At 47.5% G+C, this 16632-nt stretch overlaps 4 protein-coding genes across 12 annotated transcripts in view; 3 read left to right on the top strand and 1 right to left on the bottom strand.

Annotated features, from left to right (window-relative positions):
- The first annotated feature begins 801 nt into the window (after nucleotides 1-801).
- On the top strand, nucleotides 802-3325 carry LOC120908505. 2 transcript variants are annotated; one of them, XM_040319545.1, is made up of 3 exons: nucleotides 802-1390; nucleotides 1465-1954; nucleotides 2155-3325. In XM_040319545.1, the coding sequence occupies exons 2-3, from the start codon at nucleotides 1490-1492 to the stop codon at nucleotides 2470-2472; spliced, it is 783 nt and encodes a 260-aa protein (XP_040175479.1). In that variant the 5' UTR covers nucleotides 802-1390; nucleotides 1465-1489; the 3' UTR covers nucleotides 2473-3325. The 2 variants fall into 2 exon arrangements, with proteins under 2 accessions (XP_040175479.1, XP_040175478.1); XM_040319544.1 differs by having other exon boundaries at nucleotides 806-1390; nucleotides 1482-1954.
- Nucleotides 3326-5178: 1853 nt separating this feature from the next.
- On the top strand, nucleotides 5179-7520 carry LOC120894638 (cytochrome b-c1 complex subunit 2, mitochondrial). The gene is made up of 4 exons (XM_040297354.1): nucleotides 5179-5362; nucleotides 5592-5734; nucleotides 5824-6868; nucleotides 6967-7520. The coding sequence occupies exons 1-4, from the start codon at nucleotides 5318-5320 to the stop codon at nucleotides 7051-7053; spliced, it is 1320 nt and encodes a 439-aa protein (XP_040153288.1). The 5' UTR covers nucleotides 5179-5317; the 3' UTR covers nucleotides 7054-7520.
- Nucleotides 7521-7561: 41 nt separating this feature from the next.
- On the bottom strand, nucleotides 7562-8850 carry LOC120894639 (syntaxin-8). The gene is made up of 3 exons (XM_040297355.1): nucleotides 8656-8850; nucleotides 8046-8584; nucleotides 7562-7975 (listed from the first exon to the last, which is right to left on the bottom strand). The coding sequence occupies exons 1-3, from the start codon at nucleotides 8685-8687 to the stop codon at nucleotides 7815-7817; spliced, it is 732 nt and encodes a 243-aa protein (XP_040153289.1). The 5' UTR covers nucleotides 8688-8850; the 3' UTR covers nucleotides 7562-7814.
- Nucleotides 8851-9143: 293 nt separating this feature from the next.
- The window catches only part of LOC120898350 (transmembrane protein 184B), a 31473-nt gene continuing 23984 nt past the window's right edge, over nucleotides 9144-16632 (top strand). For 3 of the 8 annotated variants that reach the window (XM_040304077.1, XM_040304084.1, XM_040304083.1), the window contains exons 1-2: nucleotides 9162-9294; nucleotides 14201-14931. In XM_040304077.1, coding sequence (XP_040160011.1) covers nucleotides 14683-14931 — 249 coding nt within the window. In that variant the 5' untranslated portion in view covers nucleotides 9162-9294; nucleotides 14201-14682. Of the gene's footprint in view, nucleotides 9303-9348; nucleotides 9435-10083; nucleotides 10258-13111; nucleotides 13221-14200; nucleotides 14932-16632 lie in introns of those variants that run through there. The other 5 variants (XM_040304078.1, XM_040304081.1, XM_040304079.1 and 2 more) reach the window with 5 other exon arrangements.

The raw sequence follows: 16632 nt of genomic DNA, 5'->3' as shown, positions 1-16632 counted from the left end.
TTCGAAATTCATTTTTGTTCATTAAAAGTTGTTAAACCTATAGTTATTGATTAAAATAATATTCTACTAACGATTAACCGATGGATTCAAAGTGAATAAATTATGAAACTAGTGATTTTTTTAAATTTTTATATGAATTTGACATTTCTTGGACCATTATCATCTTGGTCTCGAGCTGCCCGAATAATCGACGTTCTACTGTATTCCTACCGATTTTTTATATGCCTACCGACACACAGGTGGGCCCCCTAAAACTACCGATTTTTAATTTATCCTACCGAAAATCACAGATTGTTTCATAATACAGACCAAAAAGTCATATAACCATTTCCCAAATCACTTAATGTATTAAACTCCATATGGAAATCGCTAGCAACCAGAACCAGAAGTTCAACAGAGACAATCAATCTGTACTTCATGAGATGCGATGATATCGGACGCGGTGGTAAGATAATATAAGACGTGCGATTTTTTTCATACGATGGAATCAATTCAAGAGTCAATTATGCAGGATTTGTAGAAACAATCTCTTATTTATGTTTTGTTATCGTTACAGTTACAGCACTGTCCTAAGCGGCCGCGTGAAGGCCCAAAAAAAGGGAGTTCCCAACGCTCAGAAGCAAATGTGCATCTCTATCATTCGTTGGGTTAGAAAAGCCTCATGTGACTGCTATGAACAAAATCTAAACTATCTCCTTTAAATAGAGAATGGATGTATTTTTTCGTGCCACTGAACTTTCGTTGGGAAGATTAGATACCTCTCCCTCCCCCCCCCCTCCCTTTCAACACTTCAAAACCTACCGAAAACTACCGATACAATTTGATGTACCTACCGAAGACCGCCAAAATAATCTGGCCACACTGGCTAGATCTGATGTTTTGAAACATCGCAAAATTTTACTAAATAATGCACTTGCGCGTTGGTGAAGCTGCACTTAAACAGATTAGTTGAATTACGCTTTCTGAAATGTTTTTATTAAACACTTGTTTTTTTTTAAATTCTTCAATTTAAAGCTACGTCTTGGAATGATAATTCTACCCAAAACCAAAACCACTTTACATAAAGTGTGTGGTTGGTGGTCGCGCTGGCTACTGCGACTTGTGGTCATCGCTCATCTCACGCACACATACGCACACATCTGTCATTTGAAAAGCCGCACACAATCGTGTGTTGTGCAAAAAACCGTTCGCGCACAAACAGTTCGCACATGTTTGCAGGTCGTGCAGCAAAGGGCTTTTGATGGTGATCCGCAGTGTTTGGTCAGCTTTTTAATGTGTTTTCGCTTAATCGCTTTTGTTTGTGTAATGTTTTGTCGGTATAATTTTTATGCGTCGTTACAAATGAAATGTACAATCCTGCGTTGCTAGTGTAAAACATTGCTAATTCCCGGTAAGAACGTTCATTACACTCGGATATCGTCCAATGAGGCGTGTGTATGTGCGCCAGTGCGTTAACCTTTAAAGTGATCCTTTTGTTCTAGAAAGCAAGATGGAGATAACGAAACAGAGCGCTTCCAACAACACGACCGAGGAAGCATTGTGGAAACTAATACTCGCTCCATACGGTTGGAACGAGCAAATGAATGAGGCTGCAAGAGAATTTTTAAAAAATTATTCAGATTTCATTCCGATGTTAATCGGTCAATCGCATTACAAGATTGATCTGAGATCGCTTATCAAGGAAGCCCGCGCGAACAAGTGGCGTAATACGACGTTAGATGAAATTTGTGCAGATTTTGACGCGAACGGGACTACCTGCGAGCTGGAGGAGGAGGAGGTGGACCTGCAGGCAAAGCACGCGCCGGAAATGGATGGAAGCGAACTGATGGAAGCTGTGGATGTTGCAGCAGAGCTGAAGAATATGGTGCTGCAGGACATCTCTAATCAACCGAAACAACAATCAACAACCCGTCCATTACGGAAGTGCAGAAACAAAAGTACCTGCGAGCTGGATGTAAGCCAACCCTTCGTATAGCAGTCTGTCTATGTGGTGTACCATGTGTGTCTCTGTTTCATCTGTCTCGTAGTTAATAGAAGTACACTGTAGAGCAGATGCTGAGTAGAGTTGTTGAAATTCCTTTGTTTAACTGATAACGCACCTAAACTAATACGCGAACGATCTGTATCCCCCTTTTCCCCCTCCCGATATACTAGCACTGTGTGTTCTGTTTCAACAATAAGGCGGACCGGGAGGTATACGAGAGCCATCGATGCAAGGATGAGGCCGGCAACGTAACCTGTCCGGTGTTGCAAACATTCGTATGCATGCGCTGCAAAGCAACCGGTAAGAAAGCACACACCGCCAAATATTGTCCGTTGAAGCCGGTTATCACGCCGGAGGATTGTCTGGCAATGGAGCTACGGCGGCATAAGATACACCGTAAGGGTGTATGTACTGCGAGCGAGATCAATCTCTCGGCTGGTTCAAGCAGTGCCATAGTTCATACTAAGAAGCGGCTAGTCCGTTTGTAGGACAGAGTCGTTCGTTCATTTTATTTTATTACTTTACAACACATCCAAAGCTCTGTGAGCTTCAAGCAACAGGTAGTAGCTAATATCGGAACTGGTGGGCAAGAAAGGCTTGCAGCAAATACGTTTCTGGCTGCTCAGAGAATGTGAAGCTTGAAGATATATTTATTTAGGAAAAGTGGAACTTTATGCAGGATGAATAATTTTGCCATCGAATCAAATAGCGTAAGTAGGTAGAGTGAAAAATCGATCTTAAAAGGATGATCTCCACGTTCGAACATTGCACGTAAGGATGGTATCCATACATACGAATGCGACTTTAATTCAATATTTACTTTGAAGCAGATGTTCGTATCATTTCCTCCTTAGCATCTTTATGACTAAACTTCTTTTAATGACAACATTTTTCGATTTTTTTACACACCGAATCATTTTCTATGAATCAATCATTTGATGCCTTATTTAAATAAATTGCGAAGAAATATTTAACAACAATCGATTCTAGAGGTGTGGTTAGAAGGTACAACCAAGCAAAAAAAACCTTTAAATCTTCGAGTGAATGTTCAAAGATATTGGCTGGTATTACATATTGAATCCGTTCGTAGCGGCGGCGTACGTCCCGACACTCATTTTCCTAACGTACTAGATGGTTGCTACAGTTATTCACAGCGGCGTTGTAGGACCGGGCTCAAGAAATGTGTTGTCATCCCTAGAATTTCATGTGAGCGTCGTACGTTCCCGCTACGTACGGATTCAATAATACCACCCATTGTTTAGCATCTCGCATCGGCTAAAATGGACACTTACAGTTCAAATGGAGAGCAAATAAAAGCCAACGTGCTCGTTTGGTGGTTAACTATGACCTATTTATGATGTCAGAAGGCATAGCCTACTATGCCGAGGAAGCAAAGTTCTACTGAGGTAAAATCCGCTGTTTGGTAGGCATAGCCTACTACAGACAGTCTACAGAACATCATACTGATGTGACCGTTCTCGTTGAGTTTTTATATGCAAGTGTTTATTCGTATCTACAATTAGAGTTTATATACTATTATTGCTGAACATTCTATCTTGGGAAGAAGTTTTACATCCTTTCCACGTATTTGTCCGTTAACAATTTCCCTTTTGGCGCGCATACGATATCTCCCTAGGGGTTGTATCTGTTTGAAGTTTGGAGTGTTATGGATGTAATGCCGTGATTATTTTTTCTTATTACCTTTCTTGGATGATGACAAATTGATTGCATTAATTGCGGGTGTAGGACTTTTTCCTTTGGGATGAACTGTACCTAATCTCCCTGGTTGAAGTCGTTCGGTGTCGTGCGGAGTCGTCTGGAGTCGTTCGGAGTCGTCTGGAGTCGTTCGGAGTCATCTGGAGTCGTTCGGATTCGGAGTCGTCCGGAGTCGTTCGGAATCGCCTGGAGATGGAGCCGTCCAGAGTCGTTTGGAGTCGTCCGGAGTATCCCGGAGTCGTTCGGAATCGTCCAGGGTAGTCCGGAGTCTTTCGGAGTCGTCCAGAGTCGCCCGGAGTCGTCTTTAGTCGTCCGGAGTCGTCTGGAGTCGTTCGGAGTTGGAGTCGTCCGGAGTCGTTCGGAATCGCCTGGAGATGGAGCCGTCCAGAGTCGTCTGGAGTCGTCCGGAGTCGTCTGGAGTCTCCCGGAGTCGTTCGAAGTCGGAGTCGTCTGGAGTCATTCGGAGTCGTCCGGAGTCGTCTGGAGTCTCCCGGAGTCGTTCGAAGTCGGAGTCGTCTGGAGTCATTCGGAGTCGTCCTGGAGTCGCCCGGATGTGCTCGTGATCAGACATTTCCTTTCGTTATTTTTATGTCTTTCACTTTGTGCACTTCCCATATAAGCCGACCTCGACCGACTCCGGATGCCGATTCTGGATGACTCCAGACGACTCCGGACGATTCCAAACGACTCCGATCGATTCCGGACGACTTCAGACGACTTTGGACGGCTCCATCTCCAGGCGATTTCGAACGACTCCGGACGACTCCGACTCAGAACGACTCCGAACGACTCTGGACGGCTCCAGACGACTCCGGGCGACTCCGGACGACTCCGAACGACTCCGGACGACCCCGGACGATTTCGAACGACTCTGGGCGACTCCGGCCGACTCCGAACGACTCCGAATGACTCCCAACGACTCCGGCCGACTCCGGGCGACTCCGGACGACTCCGACTTCGAACGACTCCGAACGACTCTGAACGACTCCGGACGACTCAGAACGACTCCGGGCGACTCCGGACGACTCCAACTCCGGGTGACTCAGAGCGATTCCGGACGACTCTGGACGACTCAGGGCCTTTTCGTACGATTCCAAACGACTTCGAATATTGCAGCGTGGACCTACCTTCCCGAGTCGATTCCGAAACTATCGGAGTCGGATCGGAGTCGACTCCAGATTTTTGCCAAATTTACCCATCACTACTTCAAACACTCGAGTCAAGATTTAACAGTTAGCTTTACTGGAAAGGTTTTTAGAATTAACATTATTCTGTGCCCTGTGCTTGTTCGTTTATATTTCTACAAAATGTCCACAACAAAATGCATCCTGCAAAAATAATTCTTCATTCTAACCGTTTCCATGAATCTTGATTTGAATCAAAAATGTACATATGTACTGTGGCATTTCTATACACCTTGGCATTCGCCGTCAATCACCGTGACGTTTCTGACGTTTCGCTGATTTTTCTCCACCGCAAAGAAGAGCAGAAAAAAAATCAAAAGCGACCGACCGAGAGCACCAACAAAGATCCGGATTTTCTGTGGCCGCGCAGTTCAGCAGCAGTCCAACCGAACTAACTTCCAGCCGAGGAAAAGCTAAACCGGGGTTCAGCAGAATGGCATCCGTTACGTCGAAAACGCCAATGCTTCGTGCGGCAGCGGTAAGAACCCTCGCGGTGGTGGCTCGGTGGCAAATTTTCTGCACGTTCTCGTGCGTTTTCCTTCGCCCTGCGAGGGACGAAGTGTCAAATCTCGTTACGTAAATTGTTCACCGTGATGAAATAATCCACGGATACGGAAGGGTTTTCCGTCCCAAAAGCATAGACTGCTTGGTCGTCGATGTCGATTGCTCTCTGGTGGTGATGATGTGATTGTTTCGTTTTGTTCCAGGCCCGTGGCTTTGCCGCCCATGCACAGGCTGCCGCTGCCAGCCGTGGCTCGGCTGAAGTGCAGACGACCACCCTGCCCAACAAGCTGGTTGTGGCATCGGCCGACCCGAACGCTGCCGTGTCGCGGATTTCCATCGTTTTCCGGTGAGTGTCCAGTGTCAAGGCGTGGAGGAAGGGGCGGGGGGGGGGTTCTCCAGACTTTCCGGCTAATGATAGTTGTTCATCCTTGTTAGTGCCGGATCGCGCAACGAAACTGCCGATTGCCTCGGTGCGGCCCACGTCCTGCGTGCGGCCGGAGGGCTCTCCACCAAGACGGCCACCGCCTTCGGTATTACGCGCAACATTCAGCAGGCGGGCGGTAGCCTAACGACCGCGGCCGACCGTGAGCTGGTAACGTACAGCGTCGCCGTGACGAAGGATCAGCTGGAGGTGGGCCTGAAGTACCTGGAGGCGACCGCCACCGGCCAGGTGTTTAAGCCCTGGGAGCTGGCCGAGCTGACGCCCATCATCCGCAACGAGCTGGCCCGTCTGCCGGTGGAGGTGCAGGCGGTGGAGCTGCTGCACAAGGCCGCCTTCCGCGACGGGCTGGGCAACTCCGTCTTCTGCCCGGACTATCTGGTCGGCAAGCACTCGTCGGAAACGATGCAGCACTACTTTGCGGCCAACTGCACCACGAACCGGGCGGCCGTTGCCGGTGTCGGCGTTGACCACCAGATGCTGGTCGGGTTCGCCCAGAGCCTGGCGCTCGAGTCGGGCGCGGGAGGTGAGAACAAGTCCGCCTTCAACACTGGCGAGGTGCGCCGTGAGGGAGCCGGTTCGCGCGCTGCCGTCGCCGTCGGTGCCCAGGCCGTCGGCTGGAGCTCGATGAAGGAAGCGATGGCTTTCTGGGTGCTGCAGCACGCTGCCGGTGTCGGTGCCGCTACCAAGCGCGGTACAAACAATGGTGTCCTCACGAAGGCACTCGCGGGCGTCAACAGCAGCTCGCTGTACAACGGCTACTCGGACAACGGTATGTTCGGGTTCGTGCTGTCGGGCGATGCGAAGGACGCGGGCAAGGCGGTCGAGGCTGGCGTGAAGGCACTGAAGTCGCTGTCAGTGAGCGACGCGGATGTGGCCCGCGGTAAGGCGTCGGCCCTGGCTGCCGCGGCTGAGTACACCGAGAACCAGAGCACGCTGCTCCATCAGCTGGGCGAGGAGTCGGCCCTGCTTGGACAGGTGTACAAGAAGAGTGACCTGCTTGCTGCCGTCAATGCCGTCACCACTGGTGACGTTCAAGCTGTAAGTGCTGTGCTTTACACGGGACACGGGAGGGACAAAACGTTTCCCAAACACGAACGAATGACACTTACTTTCTTTCTTTCTTGCTTTCTATTTAGGCCGCCAGGAAGGTTGCCTCCAGCAAGCTGGCCATCGGTGCCGTCGGCAATCTGAGCCACGTGCCGCACCTTTGCGAACTGCACTAAACCCTTCACATCCCTGGGAAAATAAGAACAGACGACTGCACATCCCTTTAAACACCACCACACCCGCCCGGAGGGGACAATTGTTACTATTTTTTGTTTCTTCCGTCTGTGGGGCATTCCCTTCCGGAGTCGTCTTTAACCGTTGCTCGCCCCAAATACCACCCAACACCGGTCCAGCGGGCAACATGCATAGCAGAAGCTGTAGTATAATTCAAAACTTACAAAATCGGACGACACAAAAACAAAACCAATCCCCAAAAAACCAGAACAAGCGCTTCGTCGGAACGAAATTAAATACTGTATTTGTACTGTGTGGCCCCTCGCGGGTCAATTGGCTAGTGTGACGAACCATGAATAGGGTGTGTTTTACGCTGCCGATCGCGCCTCCCCCCTTGTGAAAGGGAAAGGCTACTGTACTACCCACTCATGGTGCAAGCAAGTTATTCAATAAATAGGATAAAAGCCAATATCTCCCTCTCTGTTGCTTCATTTCACAATCGATTTTACGTAAAATTGTAAATAAGTTTTGCTTTATTAAGGTAGTATACATAGTAGTGTTTTAGGCATTAAATACATAGCTATATGGAGTGTAATCAGTTGCCGGTACACCCGCACGTTATTTCTCCGCACCGTTATTGGGGGCTACACTTTGGTGATGATGCTCAGGCGGAGATAAATCGCAGATAAGGGTACGGCGCAACTGCAAGTGGGGTTATATAAATGTGTACACAAGAAGCTTGTGCCTCAAGCTTGCCTTACTTTCAGAAAATGCCCACCAAAACGATGGCAACGAAAAGTAACCCTATAACGATCCAGTAGCCCCAGGTTGAGTCCTGCGTGGTGATCGCTCCGATTTGGCGCGTTTCTCGATTTATCCGCCCGTCGGTCGTTTCCATCGTTTGAGCCAAATCATCCAGAATGTCTGTGGAAGGAAGGAAAGCATGTTTTAGCTTGTTTGAAACTAAATACACCCACAACACACACATACTTACCATTGTGACGATCCACCTCGCCGCCGATCCTTGTCGCCAGCTCCTTTTGCCGTGCGATCACCTGCGACAGCGCTTCCAGGCCCTCGTTTTGATCCTCCAGAATGCGCGTCTGCTGGTTGCGCAAATCGGCCACGCTATAGTTGCTGTTCGTCGGTATCAGGGCCGGATCGTCATCATCGTCTTCGTCGGCAAACGCCACTACACCTCGCCCGCGACCACTGCCGTTCGTTTCGAACAGCGCGGACCGGGCGGCCGCCGGCTCCACGTACTGGAACTGGCGCTGCAACTGGATCAGCTTCGACTGTAGCGCCTCTATGCGGCGCTGCCTTCGTTCGGCCTCGCCCGCCGTGAGCGTACTGGAGAGAAGGCCCAGCTTGCGGGTCAGCTGGTCCAGCTCGCTGCCGAGCTGCTTCAACCGGACGCGCACCGTGCCGGAAATGATGCTGTACTGGCGGGAGAGCTGATTTTCGCGGTTGCGTGCCGCTAGCTGGGACTGTATATCGTTGCTCAAATTTTCGCATGCATCCAGCTCGGTGAGCCTTTTGGAAGGGCAGGTGAAAGAAAGGTGATAAGGAAACCCGACAAGTATACCGTTGTTCCTCTTCCTTACCAGGGATCACCGTCGATGTTGATTAGAGCCATTTTGGAGTGGTTTGTGGAAGGACAACGTCACGCTTTCGATGGGGGGAGGGAAGTGTAGTGGCCACTACGCACAGCCAGAAAATGATGAGTAATTTAATTATAAGGGCTTTTGATAAGGGCGATCGTCCTCGCGATGAAAGAAAACACACAACAACAAAGCGATCGAGCAGCTCTGCTCGAATGTCAGCTGTGTGCTGCTCGACTCTGCCCAAAGAGCGCTTTTGAAAAGTGAAAATAAAAACGTACAAAAATACTTTATTGTGGAAAATGCATATGGAATTTCCCATTATTTCCTGGGAAAATACCCACCCTATTCAATTATCAATTCTAGTTTTTGTAAATTAACTCAAAATAGGCACCAAAACCACCGTTCCACCAGATTTCAAACGGAAATTCCACCACTGACAGTTGCACTTGCGTGACGTGGAAACACACCTTCAGCACACCTTTGACAGGTATCGCGTTCACCCCCCACAACATTTTCTCCGAGCGAACGTCGAAGGTGGTTTGCTGTGGCAGGCTCCAATTCGTGTTTCCATTTTATGTGAGTGTGTCGCAAAGTTTGCACAATATTGAATGCTGCTCCGTGCGCTTCCGCAGCCAAGAGGTTAGTTTGTAAGCGCCATTAGAACTACTGTGTGTGTGGGTGTGTGGGTGTAAAGGTCCTGAAAACATTGTGCATTGTGTTATCCCCCAAAAGTGCGTAGGCACTGGCAGCAGCGAAAAGCAGAACCAATTCTGCTGAAGGTTGTGTGTGGTGCGCTGAAGTGAATGTGTGCTGTTGTGACTTTGTGTGTGTGTGTGTGTGTGTTTGTTGAGTGTGTGTATTTTTTTTCTTCGCTCTTGCGTCGTTTGCCAGTGCAAAATGTTTCGCATTTGAAAAAGATGCTTTTGCATGTTTGTGCGCGTGTGTGTGTGTCTGCATGATTGCGAAGGTTGCTGGAAAAGCTAATTTCTTCTGCTCGGATAAGCTCTCGAAAGGTGGTGGTAATCCAACGTAGCGCTGGGATTCCCATCCCCACTCCCCCCACCATCCCCACCACTTCTAACAAAAGTTCCCGTGAAACCCATTTCGAATGGGCTGCTGCGTTGACAGTGCACAAGAGTGTGCGTGTGGTTCTTCTATGTCGTTGTGTGCGTGTAGTAGTGGAGGGTTGTTGCTAAAGTTCAAATAACAAAAGCACTCCCACCCCCCACGGTTTAGGGGCACCATACGGAAGTGAAAAACTTGTGCAAAGGGAAAAGATTGTAAGCAAACAGCATCAAAGGAGACGAAGAGGAGCGGTCTGTGTGTTTGTGTGCGCGACGGGAAATTGGCAACAACAACACAGCCACACTTATTTTCGTCGACCCTGGAAGATAAAGGTTTAGGAAAAAAGAGAAAAAAAACAACATATACAACATCACAGCAGGCACAGGCAAAAGCGGGTGGGAGATGCTGTGTCGCCATTGCCCGTATATACAAAGGAAATTCCGTCACAAGCTCGGATGCACCCCCGAGGCAGCTTACATTAAAAGCGTTTCGATCGACCGCGGGGCAAGGACTTTTGTGGCGCATTGTTAAAAGCATGTAAGTACCGCGCTAACGCTTTACCACGACACTGCATTTAACAAGGGCGATTTAATGTACTTTACAGCAGTTGGATGAGAACGTAGTAGAATCAAGCTCCTGCTGGACAAGAAATAAGTGTGTATTGAGTGTTTGAGAAGTACAAGCTGCTGCAGAATCGCGAAGAAGAAGGAAAAGAAAAGGATGCGAAACTTTCTACCCTGTGCGGCGGGGGCCCGCACTTACGTCATCCTGTGTGTTGGTGACGGTGAAATTTTTGAGCTTACAAGCACCCCCCCAATAGTGTGCCCAAATTTGCTCTAGCGTGTAGTGCGCTCTGCAACCGGACAGGACGATTGAGTTGAGTGTGTGACAAGAAAGGCCCGGGAAACCATAGTGCTCCTCCCGCAACGGCAACATACGGCAGCGAGCTTGGCACGTGCGACCATATGTTAGCATTCCAATTCGTGACTAAATTGTGCGTACTGTTGTGAATGTGTCTGTGTGTGTTTGTGTGTTGAGTCTTGCACTTTTTTAGCCTATACTCCTTTCACACACCTGCTGGCAGTCCTTCTACGTTTGTGAGCAATCCTTTTCGCTAAAAAAAACAAACTCGCACGTCACATGTGACCGTCACCGGCCTACTTTGCTCGGTCGGGAAAGATGTAACGGTGTGCGGACTTGTCTCTCACATTACCTCACACCGCCACCGCCATTCATCCCATTTTTCCGTTACCAACCTTCCCGCACACGCATTTGTTCTCGCTGGCGTTGATGTAGGCCAATCGTCAAACGAAATAACGACTCCGCCGAAAGATCTCATCCCCTACTGGGAGAGGGGTGGTTGGGGGTGGGCTTCGAAAATTTGAGCAAAAGTTCATGCGACGACCACTGACGTCGGCGGAATGAAGGGATGACCTCACGAAATGCGGAATAAACACAACGCGTGGCATATGGAAAGGTTCAGTGTCGGCAAAGATGGCGTTTTTCAGAGCCACCTCAGCATGAATCAGGTTTCCATCGGGTATTGGTCGTTGGTGTTTTATTGTACATTAGATGCTGATAAGCGTTACCATCCCTCAGAAAGTTGACTGTAGTAGGTGTTGGTTGCTTCGTTATCTTATCAGCAAAAATAGCTGTAAAGTGCTCGTCAGGTATCTGCTTGGAGGGATGTGTAGTGTTCGAACCGTTCAAATATTGCCTATTTGATGGAATGGTTTTTGGGGGGAAGCAACTGTTGCTCCAACGGCTCATTATCAAGCAAGCACAAGTAACATTCAAAAAGGGGTTTTAGTTTGTAAGTTGTAAAGACGGTGCGCTCGTATATTACAACATCGAACCGATCGATATTGATGGCGTGCGATAGTTGTTCACAAATTACACCAGTTTGAACAGGTCCCTCGAGGGCCAGATAACATGGTGTAACACCCTTACAGTCCGTTTTACAGCAGAGTAACCTGTCCACACGGTAGAAGGAAAATTGCGCATTACCATCATCATAAAGGCAACAAAAAACAGGCGATCCTTTGGTGGCCATTTATGTTTCCCCCCCTTTTTTCTGCAAAGCGTCCCCAAGCATAAGATGAGCTTGAAAGATGGCAAAAATAGTGCAGAGCTGACCCTGCGCTGTCTGCGCGTACCACGGGCGTATAGAGCGAACCAGCGGAAAATAACAATCAACCATAATTGTTGTCAGCCAACGCAGCCACCCCCCAAACACCACCGTCGTTCCCGCGTGGCTGTGGCAGGCCGTTGTTTGGGCCGTTCTTTTTGTGTTGTTTTGTTTGTGCTATGCAACAAACGTGTCTTTTGCGCCACGAGACACGAACGGAGCAGATTATAAATGTTGTGCAAAAGGGGGGGGCACACCACCGTAAACGCACACAGCAACCGGACTTTAGTAATTTACCTTGAAGGTCACGGGCCACGAGCAGCACGGGCTGTGGACCCATAAGAGCGAGGGGCAACGCCGTCCGTTCCTTAGTCTCGTGTATATGCTCCTTTTCGCTTTTAGCACATTTAGAACTATGAGGTTCTAAACACAAACTCCGTTACTAACGGAGAGCTTTGGATGGTTTTCTCGCTGTAAAGCACATTATGAAGATGGTTGATAATAAAGGGACGAAATTCTTGGGAATTAGTGCATAAAATAACATTACGCAAACTGTGCAGCGACTTGGCAAGGCTTTATAATGATTTAAGACACCATTTTCCGGCGTGTTCTAGGTCGAATACATTGAATACAGCTTCCGACAGCTTGCCTCATTGATGAGGATGGAGTTTTTTCTTTTTTTTTGCTCGCGAGGTACATCATCTTCCGGTGTGCGCGTTTGTGTGCGCTTGTATGTGAACCATTTCGGAGTGAAGGGAGCGAAATTTTTGGAGCACGTGTGTGTGTGTCTAATCAAGATCGTTTAGCTCGGTTGACTGGGTTGGTGGAATGCCCATTTCGATTTCAAACAATCCGGCCTTACGACAGGGCACGATGAACACATTAACCGTTACAAAATGTTGACCGTCAGAGTTGGATGGTTTTTTTTTTGGGGGGCAAGGAGGAGGAGGTTGGTTTTTTTTGTGTGCCCACTCACTATCGCAGGATGTAATAATGAAGGGAGAACGAATTGGAGGAGAATATCATACAGAGCGGAGCGGTTTGAAAAATGATGTTTTCTTGTGGAAAAGTTCGCTGCCAAGTGAAACTGATCCATGATCGAATGCTCTGGTAATGGTTAATTTACAATTCGATGCAGTTGTTAAAAAGGAACAGACAGTTTTCGGTGTTTTCGGTTAATTCATGCCCTACAAAACAGCTTTAAAATAATGGTGTTCTGCATTTTTACTGATTTAAGCTTTTTCTTCTCTTTTTTCTTTTTAGATTTGAACAAATTGGCGGGACAACGCACTCACAAAAAGAACTCAAACATCAACCGACTGCAGTAACCCATAATCAAACGAAAGGAATCAGGACAATCGGCCCAGTGATGGTTGTTTTGACGTATAAATAATTAAATCTCCTGCGATTGCTCTTTGCACGTGCTGCACTGCTCCTACTATTACTACTACTACTACTACTACTGCCGATCTGTAACAAAAACAGGTTCCAGGTTTGGTGTTGGCATTTCCAGCATGCTGTGGTGTGGTGAAAAAAGAAGAAGCCAAACTACTCCTCCGTTGGTAACGGCGCTGCCTGAAGTTTAAATGCCAACGACTAGGAACTGGTGGAACGTAGGATTTAATGATGGAATCACGGTTCCATTTTAACGTCTGCAGCACCAGCAGCATTTTGTGCGCTTCTCCGTCACGTTTTTTTTTTGTTAAAATCCTACAATGTTTATGGTGGTCGTGCAGCGTGGTGGAAAAATTGAATTTTTCACTCAACTTACTACACCTTCAGTTGGGTGGGATAGGTAGACTGATGGAGATACCCACAGATGGAGATTGAATGCGTTGTAATGTAGGGGGACAACGGAAGCATGGAGCAGCGCGTTTTATGATTCTTTTTTGTCTTTTGAGTATTGCAAGGGCTCATTGCACTTTTGACTCGTTTTCATCAATTGTTTTTATATAAGTACTAAAAATCATGAAAAGCATAGATTTATTCATCAAAGCTTCATTCATTTAAATGATCGTTATTATTATTGCTTCCATTCAATGCATTGCGATCATCCCAAACGAGCTGCTGCGAGCAACCTTCAGGCAATAATTTCTTACTCCGTTGGTTTATGTTTATTGAACGTTACAAGCCATTACAATTGGGCCGGCAAATCATCTCCTGCACGTGAGAAAGTGAAATTGATCATCCACCAGTGGGGTGGGCGCATTTTAAAAAGTGTTCAGATTGAACAATTTCCATTTTTCGGCTTGTTTCATGTCGATTTCTAATCCCCCTTCATGTGTACGTGTGTGCTTCCCCCTCTCTCCTTCTCGTGCTTTAATTTGGTAATGTTTTGTTTTGTTTTTTTAGTGGAAGTGTTCGCACAAGTAGTGGCGCATATGCGTTTTTTCGAATGAACCAGAAAAGCCTTCATGTGAGTGCAGCAGTGTATGAGTGTAATTGTTAATTGGTGCTAGGTGTGAGATCGGTTGTGACGAAAGGTGGCGGTGTGTGTGGCAGTGAAAACTGTACGTGAAATTGTGAAAACTACCTCCCCACGCACTTGCGCTGGTGGTACGCACACGGGTAGTTGAACGAGCAAAAATTGGCTACCGGAGAGAGAGAGATCATTGTTGCACTACAGTACATTGTTGGCGAGAGTGGCTGGATATAGGGCTGGCAGGCGCCGGCACAGCTTCACCCGCCAGCGCAACGTCAACGAACCGTGAAGCACCGAGCACATCATCGTGGAGAGATTCGGTCGTGATTGGTGCCGCACATAAGAACGAACAACAGGCGCACAAGCAGGTTTGCGTGTGCACGCAGCAGCAGTAGCAGCACCGAGCGCCACGATGAGTACGGAACATCCGGCAGCGAGTGAGCTGCTGGCCAATGCTACCGCTGCCACGGTCGCCGCCGTCAGCGGCAGCACGGCCAAGGCGAACATTGCCGTGCGCGTCACGGAGGCGGCCCCGGCGGCGGCGCTCGCGATCGATCCGATCATCAACCACGTCGGGGACGGCATCTTCCTGCAGGCCAAGACGGCCCAGATCTTTGCAGGGATTTGCGTCTGGATGGCACTGTTCATCACTTGCCAGCAGGTGAGCTTGTGTTTGCTCTTAGGTTCTTCTATCTTCTATTTAGTTGTCTATTTTTGGTCTTTTGTTCTTAAAGAACTTTAATTGCAAAACTAATGCAGTTCATGAATATTTCCCCATTGATATTAGAATCTTTTTTCTCTCCGTTACTGAGCCGTCGTGCCAATAAACTTCTCAAATGAATTGCCCCACCGTAATGAACCCACAAAGCCGAAAACGGAGGGGAAAAACTGTGTTTGTATTGTTTGTATGTTTTGTTTTCCGTTTTTGTTTTGTTGTCGTTCTTGCTTCTACTGTTTTATGCCAAACATCAAATGCCTCAAACAACCAGCAAAAGTCAAGCACAGCACACTGCATGTACAGAACCGTTTCGGGAGCCACCGTGCGTGACATGCGGAAATGGCGAAAATTCATCCGTTTTTTTGTCCTCACCGCCCCGTTGCTGTTGTCCTCGGTTTTGCTAGCTCGGTCATGGACCGGCGGGCACCTGGTCGTGCGTGTCGGCGTGTGCTGTGTGTGCCGCATTGTTTTCTGATGCTATTATTGTAGCATTAGCATGGCCCGCGCGTGTGTTGGTGGTGGTGGTGGTGATGGTAGCATAGCATACCTACTGAGCTCAAACATGCGCCCGAACTGAACGCATATGCCGCATGCAGATTCCGATGCAAACATTGCGATCGATTTATTGCTATATCGGCGTTGTGTGCTTCTGCATGTGCTTTAAATTACACCAATGTAAATGGAAAAATTTTTGTAAAATTTTAATGTAAATTTTACAGTACAAAGAATGTTGAAAAGCATTGTGAAAAGGGTGTACCCCTTGTTGTATTGTTCTCCCATGTCTGTTGTAATTGTAAAGTCAAAATCCTAAAACAGTGGGTTTGAGTCCCTATTGTACATCTGTACGTTTCACTGTATGCTGAATGTATGCTGAGTGCATGGAATATGTTGTGTAGTTTCGTACAATTACCTCGAATATACGCGTGGCACTTGCAATTCAGACTGGTCCTAGTCTGCTGTGTGTCTCTTTTCAGGTCCTTGACTGCTGGGCGAGACATGTCTGGGACAGGTTTACCGCTAATTGTATCCCAGTTCCTTTTCCCCCCTTTGCTTTCACGTGCCCTCTTTAATGCGGCGACAACCTACAATCCTGTCTATTTCGACCGCGGTACGTTGAGTAGTTGTTCACCTGTACGATACTTTATGCTGTTGGTGCAACGATAAGATTTCTGCCTAGCTTGCCTGTATGTGGAGCGATGAATAGGGGTAAAATGTGAGCAAAAAGGTATCTTTAAATTCATCGTTGAGATGTTGTGTTGTTCCACACTACAACATAACTCTTGGTTTTATGAATATAGCAATTTTAATGAAGATTGAAATTTACTGATGCGTTTCATAGCACAAAGTTATTAATTGCAAAAGTAAAATGAGCCATGTCTTGAAAAGTAATAAAACGAGAAATTTAAATTAAAAGCAGATCAATACTTCCAGGAGCTAATAAATTAGCCACCCCGCACCGAAGGGAAGATATGACCGACACGTGACTGAAAAGTGGCAAGAGACTGCCCACAAAAAAAAAACTAGACTGTGGTTCCGTTTACCATAGCAGTATGTGTGTCTGTGAGTATATTAGCTGCAGAAGGAACTTTGGCTTTGACGGCACCACTTGTAGTGCCACTCTGTCAAGCGTCAAGCGTGTGCTGT

The sequence above is a fragment of the Anopheles arabiensis genome, chromosome 2 (assembly GCF_016920715.1).
Source record: "Anopheles arabiensis isolate DONGOLA chromosome 2, AaraD3, whole genome shotgun sequence".
In the NCBI taxonomy this organism is placed as follows: domain Eukaryota; kingdom Metazoa; phylum Arthropoda; class Insecta; order Diptera; family Culicidae; genus Anopheles; species Anopheles arabiensis.
Note: the sequence above shows the minus strand (reverse complement) of the source record. Positions and strands in the feature narration are given on the sequence as shown.

Bases quoted from the DNA above. Each gene is read 5' to 3' on its own strand.
- LOC120908505 (XM_040319545.1), top strand. From the start codon at position 1,490: ATGGAGATAACGAAACAGAGCGCTTCCAACAACACGACCGAGGAAGCA. The intron at 1,955-2,154 runs GTAAGCCAACCC...CCGATATACTAG, and splicing joins AAAGTACCTGCGAGCTGGAT to CACTGTGTGTTCTGTTTCAA.
- LOC120894638 (XM_040297354.1), top strand. From the start codon at position 5,318: ATGGCATCCGTTACGTCGAAAACGCCAATGCTTCGTGCGGCAGCG. The intron at 5,363-5,591 runs GTAAGAACCCTC...GTTTTGTTCCAG, and splicing joins CAATGCTTCGTGCGGCAGCG to GCCCGTGGCTTTGCCGCCCA. The intron at 6,869-6,966 runs GTAAGTGCTGTG...CTTTCTATTTAG, and splicing joins CCACTGGTGACGTTCAAGCT to GCCGCCAGGAAGGTTGCCTC.
- LOC120894639 (XM_040297355.1), bottom strand. From the start codon at position 8,687: ATGGCTCTAATCAACATCGACGGTGATCCCTG. The intron at 8,585-8,655 runs GTAAGGAAGAGG...CCCTTCCAAAAG, and splicing joins AACATCGACGGTGATCCCTG to GCTCACCGAGCTGGATGCAT. The intron at 7,976-8,045 runs GTAAGTATGTGT...TTCCTTCCACAG, and splicing joins CGAGGTGGATCGTCACAATG to ACATTCTGGATGATTTGGCT.